The sequence below is a fragment of the Lepidochelys kempii genome, chromosome 3 (genome assembly GCF_965140265.1).
Source record: "Lepidochelys kempii isolate rLepKem1 chromosome 3, rLepKem1.hap2, whole genome shotgun sequence".
NCBI classification, from domain to species: Eukaryota; Metazoa; Chordata; order Testudines; family Cheloniidae; genus Lepidochelys; species Lepidochelys kempii.
In genome coordinates, this window is record NC_133258.1 from 157,952,154 (window position 1) to 157,968,253 (window position 16,100).

General features: G+C 41.8%; 1 protein-coding gene across 5 annotated transcripts in view; it reads right to left on the reverse strand.

Moving 5' to 3' along the window:
- The window catches only part of EPHX1 (epoxide hydrolase 1), a 49,129-nt gene that overhangs the window by 3,827 nt on the left and 29,202 nt on the right, over nt 1-16,100 (reverse strand). For all 5 annotated transcript variants that reach the window (XM_073338715.1, XM_073338716.1, XM_073338720.1 and 2 more), the window contains 7 exons: nt 14,452-14,645; nt 10,523-10,703; nt 8,259-8,486; nt 6,907-7,036; nt 5,874-6,088; nt 1,876-1,984; nt 407-532 (listed from right to left, as the gene is read on the reverse strand). In XM_073338715.1, coding sequence (XP_073194816.1) covers nt 407-532; nt 1,876-1,984; nt 5,874-6,088; nt 6,907-7,036; nt 8,259-8,486; nt 10,523-10,703; nt 14,452-14,645 — 1,183 coding nt within the window. The remainder of the gene's footprint in view (nt 1-406; nt 533-1,875; nt 1,985-5,873; nt 6,089-6,906; nt 7,037-8,258; nt 8,487-10,522; nt 10,704-14,451; nt 14,646-16,100) is intronic.

Here is a 16,100-nt window from a genome sequence, read left to right on the forward strand (position 1 = left end):
AGATAAGCAGGATAACAAAACCAGATGACCAAGGGTGTAAGCTATGTAAGTGAACGCTGACTACAAGATTTAGTCAAGATGGCAAATACAGTTTAATTCATTAGCTGAACTAGGGTCTCAAATTGTTTGCACACTCTCTCTCTCACTTCACTAAGGTGTAAACATGGTAATTCTCACCAGAAGTTTAACAGTAGAGTTGCTGTAGGGAAGTCTCTTATTGCTGAGCAACATACTGCAACACATTTGGAAAATACAGCAAAAGTCAAGAAGTAGACTTGTCCAATCAATGCACAAAATACATACTGTGATGCAGCTTCTCCCCCACAATATTCACTAACCCACACCGTGTCACTAGCACACATGTATGTGCAAATTCAAGGAGGAGCACGTAAAGAAAGCCTCTTACTTCTCATGTTTCTGCGTACCAATCCCCTTCCCGAAATTCTCCTTGTAGAAACGCATTGCAGAAACCATGCAGCCTGGCACCCAATAGAGCATGACGTTAGTGAGAAGGTCATCCAGAGAGTACTTCCTGAAAAGGTCAGCATAGAAATGGCCTCAGGAGAGTTGAATGTAGTTTAGTTTATGGTAGAATAATCATTTCAAATCTTTATGGCTGTTTACTTTGGTTAAATTATAAAAATTAAAGCAAAAATGGCTAACGAAAAATAGTACTAGCACCCTAATTCAGAAAGGACTTGACACAATTCCTCACCCCAACCCTCCATTCCTACTAGCTCAAGTATTTCAGAGCTACCCCAACTATTTTAGCATTGCCCATTCCTGCAAGCCCAAACATTTTAGCACTCCCCCTTCCTGCTAGCCTGAGTATTTAGCACTCATATAGACATGTAAAGCCTAACACTTCAACATCCTTACAAGAGAGACAGACTCCAAAAAATATCCCAGCTCCAATAACACTGTCAAAAGAGGCCACGAACTAGCACCATCTATATCGTCCCCTCAGTGAAGGGGGAGACCAGAAGAGCATGTTGGGCAGCTTGTGTCATTTATTTTCATAAACCCTAAACACTAACATACGTTTTCAATAAAAGACTAAGTTAAAAAAACTACAGAAACTTGGCCAATCTTTGCTATGAATATAGGTTTCATACCCCACAGTAAACCTGTCATGGGGAGACATTATATTCAAATAATTTTCACTGGCCTTTTTCTAATGTGCAGTCTGGCTCAGCTTCAGCCAGGTAGCTCAGCAAGTTTTAGGGCTTCTTTAGAATCTCACACACAGATTTCTACCCCAAGCCAAGACTGACCCATTAGTAGCGAACTGTAACTATACATTTTTATGACAATGGTTATCTTAAAGTAAATAAATCTGTGAAGAGATAAAGATTTGCATTAGATTGAATCAGAAATGGTATTTTGTGAGCAAAAAATCTTTGGTGTTTGGTATAAACCAGATTCCTCCTCCCTCCACCTTCCCTGACATTTTCTCCGCTGTTTTTTAAATATGATATTAGTTCTAGTGAGAGGTGCCAGAATGACAACCGTAGAAACGAAAAGTCCTCTGCTTATCCATAAAACAGACACCACATGGGCAGTGGCAGGGCAAGTTTCTTCCATACACTGCCAGTGTACCTCTACCATGGCCTGGAGGGATCACAGATAGGTGTGAGGGTGTAGATCAGTCTTCAAGGCCCATTCACTTTTGGCCTCTTTCCTATGATTGCCAACACAAGTGTAATTTTGTTCTATTGTGGCCACACAGTTTCCTTGCAGGATGGCAGGTAAACCAAATTACTCCAACAGAGCTTTGAGAGACTAATGTGATCTAAACATAAGTCTGGGCTGAGTGACCTCCTCTAGAATAGGGCAAGAGCCCGATGGTGAGTCAGAGGAAGAGGTTGTTCCCACCTTTCTAGACCGCCATCATCTAGTTTCCGGAATTCAGGATCAGTCCACGTAGAAAACTTCTCCAAGATGTATGCAGCCAGCCCAACCGGAGAGTCATTCAGGCCACAGCCTGAAAAGGAGGAGAAAAATTAAAAATAAGTCTGGCGTACCCTGCTATTAATCTCCAATTGCCTTAGAAGCTCCCCATTATAGTACAGACCAGTTACAGCTGTTGGAACAGCTTTGTGAGGGCCAGGGGGAGGGCGTTTTAAGCTATCGTAAAGAGAACAAGTCAGAACCTATTATTGTCTAATCATTAAACATGGTAATAGACTCAGCATTACTCGGATACTGTATGTATTTAAAATTAAATGTAAGAGTCATATTTCTAATGGCTTTTTCTGCAAACCAATAAGATTAAGCTTTATGTGCCACGTAAGATTTGCCTCTGTTATTAAGTGGAAGCTACTGTCAAATACTAAGAGTATTACTGGGACAAATTCTGCTTGCCTTAAGGGCTACTTGTATGAAGAGAAGACAAGCAGGATTTAGCACATTGTATCAAACAGAACAAACTCTTTTTAGGGAATTCCATCTTGTCCTATATTACAAATACCCATTGCTTTACAGAGTTTGCTTTTCACCATTTCTGCTCTTTATTTTCTGCACTCAGCTTCGACAGTGAACTTACACCTACTTCTAGGTTTTTGCTCCCAAGTCAGAATATGTTAACATTGGGTGCCATAAGGGTTTCTCCTAGTTTTCAGTGATTTTGGGATCCTGACATTTTGCAGCTTCACATATGTCCAATTCTGGCTTCTAAAGGATGATACTGAAATGAGGAACGAGCATCTTTAAAACCCCATCCATGCTTACGGGGTGCATTTAAGGTTCCTGGATAAAATTATGTTAGCAACAGCTTTTACTTAAACAGGGATAATGCTAGCAAAGTTTTAACCATCTAGTGGCTGAGGCTTAAAAAGCAAGCTACCAAATGTTGTCATAATAGTTTTTAGCCTGAATAGCAGACTTTCCAATTTCACTGCGTAGGCATGCAGTGACCCTTGTGAAGTGGGCGGAGTAGATCAGTGTCTCCGTTTTCCAAATGGGAAAAACTGAGGCATTGTCTCCACTAGAGACATCTGCAGGAGTAAAGGACCATTGTTCTCTGATGCTCACTTGAAATGCAACTTTCATGCACATCCCAAAATGCTTCAGTCAACTGCAGTGAACCAACAATCAGTGCACATTTCCCCAAGAATTTGTAGGCATAAACTCAATTAAGTGCCAATGTGGATAAAATACAATGGCACAAATGGTGCACTGTCAACGGACAGTCAGATGACAGCTTACTCAGCTAGCAAAGCTCCATAGTTCACTGGCTGAGAATCCCTGCCCTGTCCGTCATGCCCTCCCAGTAGCATACCCTTTTCATCGGACATCCCACTGAGCACTGGTTTCCCCCACTTGACCAAGCCCCATCCAGCACACACATTATCCTTCCCCCTGGGAATGTTCCCTACCACAACTCCACAGGTGCTCAGCGGGTAATCTAGCCTCTGCCATGCCCTCCTCTCCCCTCAATATTCCCCTACCACCACAATTCCAGTAATGCCCCTGGCTCCAGCTCTGCAACTCCTGAGTCACCAAATTACCAACGATTCACAGCCTGAAAGTTCCATTCTGACAAATCATAGATGATTTGTAGGATCAAGACTCTCAGCCAGCAAACTCCGCAGCAGGAGAAGCAGAGCTGCCAACTGCAGTCACCTGTCAGTCCATCAGCTATCCTTAACCATAATTTAATTAGTGACTTAAGTATAACTAAGGTATAGCTGCAAATGATTAATGTGTTATGAGAAGTCTATGTATTATGAGAAGTTTATGCATAGATCGTTGTTTGTTTTTTCTGTAATTTTTAAAAAAAAAATAATTAAATTTAAATTAAAAAGTTAATTGGACAAAATAATTTAATTAGTGATTAGTAACTTTCTAAAAAAAAAAAAAAATCTCTGAAAGTAAGCCAGAACTTTTTCCAGGCACTGTGGACTTTTAGTCTGAGGTAACCATTTTGATTATATACTGCAGCATTCTTAAAAAACAGCTATTATTCTTCAATATAATTTCTGTGGCTACATTTTATAAAAAAGCATTACAGCACAATTCTTTTAGCGCAGCAATATTTCACTCAATCTCATGTAATTTAACTGAATACAGCTAAGGAAACTAAGTGTCTTATTCCACCTTCTAGAGTCAGTTGTCCCATTCAGTTACAAAAGGTGCTTTTAAATGGAAGCACTTGGAGTGGGATTCACAAGGGAGACTTAAGCATCTAACTGCCACTTCAGGAACCTAAGTCCAATATTTAGTCCACTGACATCCACAAAATTCCTGTTCTGCTCCTGCCCAACCCTGTAGGCTCCTAATATTCCACCACTAAGGTCACCGAAGAGCCTAAATTTCAGCATGTGCTCAGCTGCCTAAGTCTTGAAAGTGCCCAGCAGCTCAGCACCTAACTCATGCCTAAACCCAAGCAGGGTTCACAAACTAAGCATTCCCCACTTACCTTGCCTTTGGGGCCTGATCCTGTAGATGTGATTTGAGCACATTTTTAATCCACACAAAAGATACAAGAGGAGGAGGAGACGCTGCACCCTGCCCCTCATATCACATTTATCCCAGTAGTTAGAGCATTCATTCAGGATGTGGGAGACCTGGATTCATCTGCCTGATGTGGAACAAGGACTTGGGTTCCTCATCTCCAAGGAGAATGCTCTAACTACTTGGCTGGCAGGGGAGGGGGTATTCTGGGTAGGTGTCTCAATCTCTCCAGTTCAGACGTGTACCACTGTGGGTGAGCACTGCAGCTCTTAAGTCTCCCACTTTTAAGTCTCACCTGGACAGTTACCAGAGTGGCCTAGCGATCTGAATGAATTAGATAGTCTATGAGGAACAACCCATTGGTATAATAATAAATGTGGCCATTTTCAGTATCAAATGTAGCATCAGTTTAATATCTGATGCATTCTCTGTTGAGCGACTACACTCCTTATCGGGAATGTGGTGGTAGGAATGGACTTTGCAACCCCATAACATCATAATAGAAGTGGACAAGTCTTAATGGATATGTATAAATACATTAGTTATATAAACTAAAAAACATGCCAACGCCATTTACAGAGGGTCAGGCACACAACTGCATGCCCAGTTTTTACTTGCAACTTACTTATTTGTGCATTCAAAGGGCCAGTTAGCTGCACAGCTGGCCACATGTGCACCTAAATACTTGATATGCATGCACAACCCTGCTATCTGCATGCACAGAATAGGTGCATACCTTTTGAAAACACAAACCTCCAGTATTTTTTTCCCCCTGCAAACACTGATTTTCTGCACATTTTCTGAAATGTATTCTGTATTTAAGAAAAAAATGGAATAGCTCCAAGTGTAGTTTTCCCTGTGATCACAGGATGAGTGCACAGTGCTGTGGAACAGAGCCCGGCGTGGGATTATTCTTTTAATCCCAGTCCTGTCCTGTCCCGCCCTGCACCACCCACTCCCACCCGCTCCCGTATTGTTTCTTGTACTTTTATCCTGCTCCCACCCGCAAAAACCTTAGATCCCGCAAATCCCATGAGACAGATCCCCCACGCCACTTAAAAAACAAAACAAAACACGGTTGGTTAAGCTACTATATATATAAATAGAATTCATATACAATTTTTACCACTAAAAGAATAAAACAAACCTCGCTTAAACCATGTAAAAAATACTTTAACTCCTGTTATAATAGACATCAAATCTCTTTCTACCCCTCGCTTAAATTTAAGTATTAAAAGTTTTAAAGTGTTTTCCCGCAAATTACTGCAATCTGTTTTTTTTGTCCACCCAATCCCACCTGCAATGAAGTATATTTTACCCACTCCCACTATTATGGCAGCGAGTCCTACAGGACCCATGGGATCCCAGTCCTGCTGCAGGGCTCTTCTGTGGAGTTTTACAGTAATAAGTCTTTTTACCAACAGTGTCAGGCTTTGTAGCCTGTATGTGAGCATAGCCAGCCTCCACCAAGATCCTATAGAGTCCCTTTTTCAGGAAAGGAAACATCCGTCTGACATCTTCATCCTGGAAACCAAAGAGTCCTGGGAAATAACGTCCCAACAGAATGGACAGCAGCTGTGTAAATCTCATGCTCGTAACTGAAACCATATTTAAGTGAAGGCCTTTCACGTGGCTAAACACAATAAAAAATAAAAATTAACAAAAATAGTATTTGGAAACTAAATTACAAGTATTTTTAATCCATAAATTTAATGCACTAGACCAGGGGTTGGCAACCTTTCAGCAGGGGTGTGCCGAGTCTTCATTTATTCACTCTAATTTAAGGGTTCGCGTGCCAGTAATACATTGTAACGTTTTTAGAAGGTCTCTTTCTACAAGTCTATAATATGTAACTAAACCACTGTTGTATGTAAAGCAAATAAGGTTTTTAAAATGTTTAAGAAGCTTCATTTAAAATTAAATTAAAATGCAGAGCCCTCCCGGACCAGTGGCCAGGACCCGGGCAGTGTGAGAGCCACTGAAAATCAGCTTGCATGCTGCTTTTGGCACGTGTGCCATAGGTTGCGAACCCCTGCACTAGATGCATTTTATCTAGTTCCAACCAAAGGGTTCTGTTGTAGCTCAAACCACTGGCCCCCCCCATCCCAGCCTTTCAGGTTCAAGCTGCAAGATGAGTACACAGCTTGATCAGTTTCACAGTTTAGTAGGACAATGTTTATTGCACAGTCCACTAGACTCAGTTCCAGAGAAAAGGGTTCAAATGCTCATACTGGGTCCCTTGCTAGACCTGACTTGTGGCCATGCCAAAAGCACCACACAACGGGCCATCTCTATTTGAGAGAAGCCCAGGACCTGAGCGGAAATGGTGATCCAGGTCAGGACTGTGTGCAGAGCAATCCAGAGGGGAAAATTACACGCTTCCCAGGTAAAGGCAAGTCAGGAGACCCTCACAGGCATGAGCATTAAATTTACGATTTAAAGAATACTCACTTGGGAGCTATCTGGGCCAGGTTGGTACAGATCAGCCAGCCCCAGTCACCACCTTGAGCATAGAATTCATGGAATCCAAGCCTGCACATCAATTTATAAAATATGCAGGCGGCACTCACAGAATTAAAGCCTGTGAAGAGCAAAAGGCACCAAGTTTTATTGACTAACAGTTACCAACTACCACACTGTACAGACAGTATTTTTTAGTGGTGCTGTCAAAGCCCTAGGAGGCGAACAGCCGAGCTCCCACCCCGCCACCAGCGCTCCACACTCATGCACATGCTCTACCACAGGGTTAGTGGTCTCCCTGGAGACTATAACGCTGCTCTAAACTAGCCCCTAGTGGGTATTCTTGAGCACTGCCACTGCAGCGTATTCCCACAAGGAGAAAACTTCAGGTTAGCCAGAGCTGGAAACTTCAAGCCTCAACAGTGATACAATGGTCCACTGCCATGCCTTGGGTCATTTCCAGAATACACACACTCTGTGTCAGTCCATAAACTTGGTGCGAACATAAACCACACAAACATTACTGGAGAAGCGGCCCAGCTTTGGAAGACCAAACAAACTTCTCTTTCCTCTTGCCTCCTCCCCAAGACCACTAGATGAATTAATACTGTGCACTCTATTTGATAAATAACAGCACCCCATGTTACAGAACACAGCAGACAAGCTGCTTCAACAGATAGAACTGATAAGGACTGGCCTTTCTGTCCTTATTCCCCTCCTCAGAGGCTTCATGGCCCTGACCTAACATGCAGTCATTTAACTCTGCTTTCCTCATCCAAGTGTTATTCTGATCTTTAGGATATGAAAGCACATTAAAAATAGTATCTTGTTTCCACATTTGTTTGAAGTGACGTTAACAAAATATCATATTTAAAAATAATTTCTTAGTTGCATTATTCTTTAACTGCCTTAGGTTTATTTTTCACCATTTATGCTGTTTGCTTACTTTTTGTTCTGAACTCAGCTTGACTAAAGATACTAGATGGAACAGTTACAACTAAAAAAACCCACCATTTGTGGGGGGAGGTATTGTTTGTGTTTTTCATTTACTTTATGAGGTTTCTCTTCATATTAACTTTTATAAACCCCTTTCTGTTTTAAATAAATATCTATACATTGGCCCTAAAATTAAGTCATTTTAAAATCACACTGATTTCGCCACATCACATAAAAGTGCCTTATATCTGTACAATAAATTATTTAACTTGATTATTAACATATTATCTCCTACTCTGCATAGAGCATCAAATTATTAAAGAAAATGCATGAGCCACTAAGGATTACTTTACCACAAGGATGCTAACTGCTGTATTGATACAGTTTCTACTCCACTCACAATATACCTTTTTTGTGTGATGCTTCCGAGAAGCCATAGCCAGGGATTGATGGGCAAATGACCTCAAAAATATGTTCATCACTCAGGCCATGGCTAGCAGGGTCCGTCAAGAGAGGGATAATTTTGTAAAACTCATAGACTGAGCCAGGCCAACCATGAACCATTAATAATGGCTTTGCAGAGCGACCCTCAGGCAAGCTGGGAGGCTTTACATGAACAAAATGGACATCAAGGCCTGTAAAAATAAATGAATAAATAAATAAAATATGCAAACACACACACACATACACACAAAGGCTTCTGAAGCCAATCATAGAGAACTGAGGGTTATGAATAAATCTGTTCATAAAGTATTTCTGGTGACTGCAAAAACCAGAATTATTATAAACAACACTCTGCACAGCTATGGATCCTTTTATCTAAGGATCTCAAAGTGCTTTACAAATGCCAGTTAAGTCTCAACAGTCAACTGAGGAAGGCAAATATTATTTCCAACAGATTAGCAAAATGAAGCACAGAAGTTAAGTAATTCATCAAAAGTCAGACAATGAGTCAGTGGCAGGAATGGAACCCAGGAGTCTGAATTTATGCACATTTGAACTTGTTTTTTATCATGCTCTCCTGCCCATCTTAATAACAATTATTAATATGAAAATTATTCCTTCCAGTGCATTGCCCAGGATATCCTGTCCTGGTCTTCTTCAAGTCTACCTTTTACACTGTAAGTCTATTTTAAGGCAGCATCTCTTTGCTGGATGCTACACAAGATAAAAGTACACCGTCAGTACTTAAATAAAGGCGCCAAGTTCTAACCACTAAACAGCACTGTCTCAGTGTGACAAACCCAGAATGCCTCTTAGGGTCAGTTGCTCCATTTCTAACAACATGTATTTATAGGTTCAAATAAAAAAAGGCATCATCTTAAGCTTGAATTTTGCTTTCATAGATTTCTTAATATGGGACAATTGTCTGCTTTGACCTGAATCTACACCTTGTACCCAAAAAGCACACAAACATATAAAGCATTACTCTGCTCCCAAGCATTTCAAAGCTTCCATTAGGCAATGACTGGTAAATCTCAAAATCTCCCCAGTCACTTTCAAGAGGTCCCTTTGATGTATTTAAATAAATAAACAGAATAAGCTAGCTCAGTCACCAAGTGCCAGAAGCACATTAAATTGCTACAAAGGGTAACATGGTTCTGTGTTCCTGGGCTGACAGAGAGTGCAGTGGAGGGAGCCCGAGCAGTTGTTATGGGGCAGTGATCACCTGAATTTGCACTGCAGAAAATCTGATGGGATCCACCATAGGGAGCTACATCTAGACCTTAGTCCTAGGGAGGGTTACCGAGATATAGAACCTATGGGTACTGATGGTGGCTGGACAGGTACATAAGATAAAATAGGACAGGGAACGAAGGTAAGGAATCTGTGGATGATACAAAGGATGATTTTGATATTTTGCAGGCTTGAGAACAAATTGGTATTTTAAAGTCTTAAGGTCAAATTCTGCCTTAAGACACTTGTACTTGGCTCCCAGTGACCTCAATAGAAAATCTGTGCATGCATCAGAGGACTCCATTTGGCACTCTTTGGCCTTGTTTAAACTGAGACATTCAGGGAAATTTCTCACATTGCTGTAGCAGTGGTGCAGTTTCACTGATACTAGCTATGGAGGGCGAGTTTGTATAGCCTGGCCACTAGCATTTTTACCACTGTGGCACCGAGACCTACTCAGAAGTAAGGTTACATGACACAGTGGCAAACCTCTGAGCAGTCAGTCAACACTATTGCTCCCACCATAGCTAGTACCAATGCTACCACCATGGTGGCAGACATCCCTATATTTCTCACTGCAGATGCAGCCACTCTTGGGGTTTAACCTTAGCACCAAGATTTGGGTTTCTTGGTGTCACTCCTTCTAATGGTAATGGATGCACCAAACTACTGGTATTAAGTAGTTTATAGCAGTCGTGCACTGAAGTGCAAAGCCTGATCCTGCAAACCTTACTCACGTGCAGCATTCCGATCTTAACGGGACTGCTCAAGTATCTTTATTTCATGGCATTAGAACCTCCCCTCAGCAAAGTTATGTTAACAACAGCAACAATCAGCACCACTATGCATCAGTATCTGCTAGAATTTTCATTTTAAACCTCTCAGAAATAGGCGTTATAACTGGCCAGTTTTAAATGGCACTGGAATGATTCCAACAGGCTAGATATGATCTTTAAATTTTATCACATGCTCTTTTCAGGGCAAAGCCACGCACCCTCAATCTTAGTTTTGAATTGCGGGAATTTGTTGAGAACTTCCACTTGCTTCTTCCAGTTGAACTGATTTCTCCAGTAGGAGACGACTTTCCGGAGATAAACGGAGTTAAATCCATATTGGAAGCAACTGTTCTCCAGGGGCTCAGTGAATCGAGCCTGATCAAGTCTTCTAAATAAATCCTAAAGTAAACAAGAAGAGAAACAGGTTGAAGGGAAAAGAGAAGAGGAAGGATGATAAGATAAAGATACTATAGATCCTCTTATGTGTTTTACTTGGCACATTTCCTAATTTATTGTCATGCAAAATAGTAACTGAAGTGAAAATAAAACCTCCTGTGATACTTGTAAAAAGAAAAGAAGGACTTGTGGCACCTTAGAGACTAACAAATTTATCTGAGCCTAAGCTTTCGTGAGCTACAGCTCACTTCATCGGATGCATTCAGACGAAGTGAGCTGTAGCTCACGAAAGCTTATGTTCAAATAAATTTGTTAGTCTCTAAGGTGCCACAAGTACTTCTTTTCTTTTTGCGAATACAGACTAACACGGCAGCTACTCTGAAACCTGTGATACTTGTGTAATTTACTGCTTTGCTGATGTACTTATAGAGCCCCCGTCAATGCCCTTTCCCCTTGTTAAAGCACTGCCCTTTCTCTCCTGACTGTAGCATACCTGTCACACTGTCTTGGCTGTCCTTGTTCAGTCAGACCACAGGGGAAGAGAACAGTCTTTTTCGAGTACCTAATGGGCAGGAGATCAAAGAGTCTTCTTTACAGTGCTCGCTCCCATTCTGTCACACTGATTCCTTCCCTTTTCCATGTATTTGGGTACTGAATAAGGTGCTTTAGGGTGGGATTTTCAAAACCTAAAGTGATTTAGGAATATAAATTCCATTTCCTTCCTATGGTACTTGTGCTCCATGTTACTTAGGTACTTTGGAAAATCCTGCCGTTGGAGCTCAGTCCTGCAATCCCACTACACATGGAACTCCAACAAATCCCTTTCCTTTGCTCCCTTGAGTCAGTGAGCTGGATATTTTCCCTGAAAATTTATTTTGGTGGATTTGTCGAGTCTACAAAAGTGACCCTCCTAATGTGGATTCAGGGTTCATGTGGAATGCTGCAGATATGGTACAGTCAGCTAATAATCACTCAGTAGAGACAAGCAGCCTGTATGTAGCAAGAGACTTCTCATACTTGCAATTATGGGGGGGTTGGGAAGTATTTTCTGATGTCAATGTACATGGATAACTCCTATTGCAGCTAACAGGAATTATATGCACACATTCACAGAAAGGTTAGGCTTTGCGTAGACAAGGATTTGAAGTTGTGATGTTAGCTAAAATGTTTTTTTAAAAGTCTAGGGTAGACAAGGCAGTGTATACTTTAGCATGTACTAAACTGGCCAAGTATGAGTCCAGGCTTTCTCTAGGTTTTAACTCATAGAATAGAATATCAGGGTTGGAAGGGACCTCAGGAGGTGTTCTCCAGGCTTTAACAGGTGTTGAAGGTAAAGTGACTTGTCTAACCTAGATTTATATAAAATGTGTTAGCTAACGTGCTAACATCACAACTTTAAATCCTAGTCTAGACAAGGCCTTATTTATGCCCAACCAATATCATTTATTGGTGCTGGGTTGTTATTTTACAATAGCTTTTACATAAGACAAAACTGTATTTAATTTAGAGGCAACCCTCAAGTAAGCAGCTATCCACAATTATACCATACAACGGAAGAGAACATTTAAGAGGCCACCTTCTATTTAAACCCAGAAGTGGAAGAAGGTAAGAGTTATAGAAGCCACGACAAATAAAAGAAATGGAAACCTGTTATAAGGAACAATAGGGACAACCCCATTTTTTGTATAACATTTGAATAATCACACCAAGCAGCTCTATAAATCTGCAAGTTTCCCAAATATGTACAAACATGTACATGTAAAAGCAAAATCTCTATCACTTGCAAGATTCCACCACCTACATATTTTCACTGTACTCATTACCATGGTATCAGTGTTTTAATGCCAAGGCGGGTCAGTCATCCTATAAAAGGCTTTAACTAACATTTTCAAGAGCTGTGCTGTTGCTGTTCTTTACTTGCAGCCAAGTGGCACTCAAAAAGGTGACAGGTTTCAGAGTAACAGCCGTGTTAGTCTGTATTCGCAAAAAGAAAAGGAGTACTTGTGGCACCTTAGAGACTAACCAATTTATTAGAGCATAAGCTTTCGTGAGCTACAGCTCACTTCATCAGATGCATATCGTGGAAACTGCAGCAGATTTTATATATACACAGAGACTATGAAACAATACCTCCTCCCACCCCACTGTCCTGCTGGTAATAGTTTATCTAAAGTGATCATCAGGTGGGACATTTCCAGCACAAATCCAGGTTTTCTCACCCTCCACCCCCCCACACAAATTCACTCTCCTGCTGGTGATAGCCCATCCAAAGTGACAACTCTTTACACAATGTGCATGACAATCAAGTTGGGCTATTTCCTGCACAAATCCAGGTTTTCTCACATCCCCCCCACCCCCATACACACACAAACTCACTCTCCTGCTGGTAATAGCTCATCCAAACTGACCACTCTTCAAGTTTAAATCCAAGTTAAACCAGAACTTGAGCTTATGCTCTAATAAATTGGTTAGTCTCTAAGGTGCCACAAGTACTCCTTTTCAAAAAGGTGAGAAATTCTTATCTGCTTCTGAAATGAGTAAATTAAAGACATTTGCCCAATCTGTCTTATTATCTAGATCAGTGGTTTTCAAACTTTTTTTCTGGCGACCCAGTTGAAGAAAATTGTTGATGCCCACGACTTAATGGAGCTGGGGATGAGGGGTTTGGGATGTGGGGGGGCCCAGGACTGGGGCAGAGGGTTGGGGTGAGGACTGTGGCTGGGGCCAGGAATGAGGGATCAGTGTGTAGGAGGGGGCTCTGGGCTGGGGCAGGGGGTTGGGGTGCGGGAGGGTGTCAGGGCTCTGGACTGGGGGTGCAGGCTCTGGGATGGGGCTGGGGATGAGTGGTTTGGGGTGCAGGAAGGGGCTCTGGGTTTCGGGGGGGGACTCAGGGCTGGGGCAGGGGATTGGGGCGTAAGCTTACCTTGGGCGGCTCCAGGTCAGCGGCACAGGGGGGGTGCTAAGGCAGACTTCCTGCCTGTCCTGTCACCGCAGACTGCGTTGCACCCCAGAAGCAGCCAGCAGCAGATCTAGCTCCTAGGTGCCGGCGCACAAGCAGCTCCGCGCGGCTGTCGCCTGCAGGCAACCCCCCACCCAGAGAATGGGAGTGCGGAGCCGGTGCTTGGGGCAGGGGCAGCCCACAGAACCCCGTGGCCCCCCTGCCTTGGAGCCAGACCTGCTGCTGGCCGCTCCCGGGGCGCAGCACGGTGTCAGAACACGTAGGGACTAGCCTGCCTTAGCCGGGCAGCACCACCAGCAGGACTTCTAACGTCCCGGTCGGCGGTGCTGACCAAGCTGCTGCGACCCAGTGCCTGACATGCCGCAACCCAGTGCTGGGTCACGACCCGCAGTTTGAAAACCACTGATCTAAAGCCTGAATGATCACTCTGAGGGAGGGGCAAGTACAGCAGCACAGAGCTGAATGATCACTAAAACCAAATTCCACTTTTCTATGCTATATTTTCTAGAATGATCAGACTCCACAAAGTAGGTTCATACACTAACATGTTAGCAGCCAGCTGGGAACAAAACAAAACATTGGGATACAGAAGTCTACTTATCACTACTACTTTTTTGAGAGCAAGGGAAAGTCCCTTGCTATTAAGATTTGTGCATCAGGCCTCAATTTCAATAGCTCTATTTCACTTCTATAAAGTTAGTTACTGGTTTAATTTAAAATCACTCCAAAACAAAACATGCATTTATTCTGCCATTTCATACTCTCCTCTCCCCAGAAGAAATGTTTCCTTACATTCAGCTCTGCTTCTGTGGTTTCCACCTTAAATGGACGAACAGTTGTATCTTCTTCTGAGTCAGGTTTCTGCCCTTTGCCCCACCATTCCTCTTCAATGGGTAGCGTCTCCTCCTTCTTTCTGGAAAGGAACAGATAGACGATGGTCCCCAAGGCCAGTGTCAGGAATATTTCAAGGAACATAATGACTGCAACTGCAAGAGAAAATTTGCACAACCCTGTTGTTAACTGATTGAGGCATGTCACATACAATTTTCAAAAGAGCTTACATAATTTAGGAGCTTAAGTCCCACTTTCAAAATTAATGTAAGTAGCTAGAAGCCCATCTCTGCTGTGGCACAATCATATTATAACACGGTAGATACGGTGGCTATATTATCAGATTGCTGTAACTTTTGGTCACTAACGACCTGTACAAAAATATTATTAGTCACTTGAACCTCTCAGCTTATCCCTGAAAATTCACAGAATACATACATCAAGGCTTCAGATCCTTGCACAGACCCATACCTCATTTTAGCACACTAAACTAGTGAAGAACACTGAAGCAGACAATCTTGCATCCTTGAAAGCTGCTGGGAGAAAAGATATTCTACATTTACTATACTACCTCCCAGACTTCAACAATGTAAAACGTAGACTGAGGTTGAAGTGTTCAGAAGGCATCCCCCCCTTTGCTTTCTTGTAGACCCTCCAAAAGAAAAAAAGTACATAGACTCCAGGATCCAAAACACCTCCCCAAGTGATGAAATTTTGTCAAACCAAAGCCGCTCTGGTTTCACCCTTTCTTAATTCCATAATTCTGGCTTCAGGCTGGTTGTACTTTTTTAAGAGCACTAGATATAGAATACTTAAAATATTAAACAATTCCATTTGGAACATCTTTAAACTGTTTTGTGCCTCAAGTAAAAAAAAAAACAAAAAAAAACCCAAACCAGTTTTTCTTTAATATTAATATTTCTGAGCAGCCTTTTAAATACAAGAAATGTGTGTGCGGCGGTTTGGGGTTTTGTTTTTTTGTTTTTAAAGTATGTCACATTTGAAAGACCCATCATGCTTGAGGAATTATTCTTGAAATATTAATTATTTCAAAACTGTTCTGTATGGCAGACATTGTTTATGACACATACTATTCCATACTCTCTCCAGCGCTGGAAGGGTTTTTGTTGTAGTTGTTGCTGTTGTTGCATACAGTGATTTGATGCTTTGAAATTGCTCTAGGGGATAAATAAAATATTCACTGAAAATGCTGGGCCAAATTCATCCCTGAAGCTAAACAAGAACTGTAGCATCTAACTTAAGGGAGTTCACGCAGTTACCTGAGGGCTAAAACTGATCAATGTCCTTTAAAATTCTTGTAAGGCAGGAGATGTTGTTGAAACCTCTGGGGTCAACTTTGCAAAGACTGGCATATAGATTGTGCTGGCATAATTAGCACCCATAAAAACAGCATTTGGAGAAAAATCAGATACTTGTGTGCATACATTCACAAGTTTTAAGGATGCATGAGGTTCACATGCAAATGTTGCAACTTTTCAAATTGACCTTAAATTCCTCAGAAACCCTCTGAGCCTAGAAAATGGAAATTAAAGGCAAGTTAAGGATTGAATCAGCTGACCAGTTTCAGCCAAAATTCCATAAATACCTCT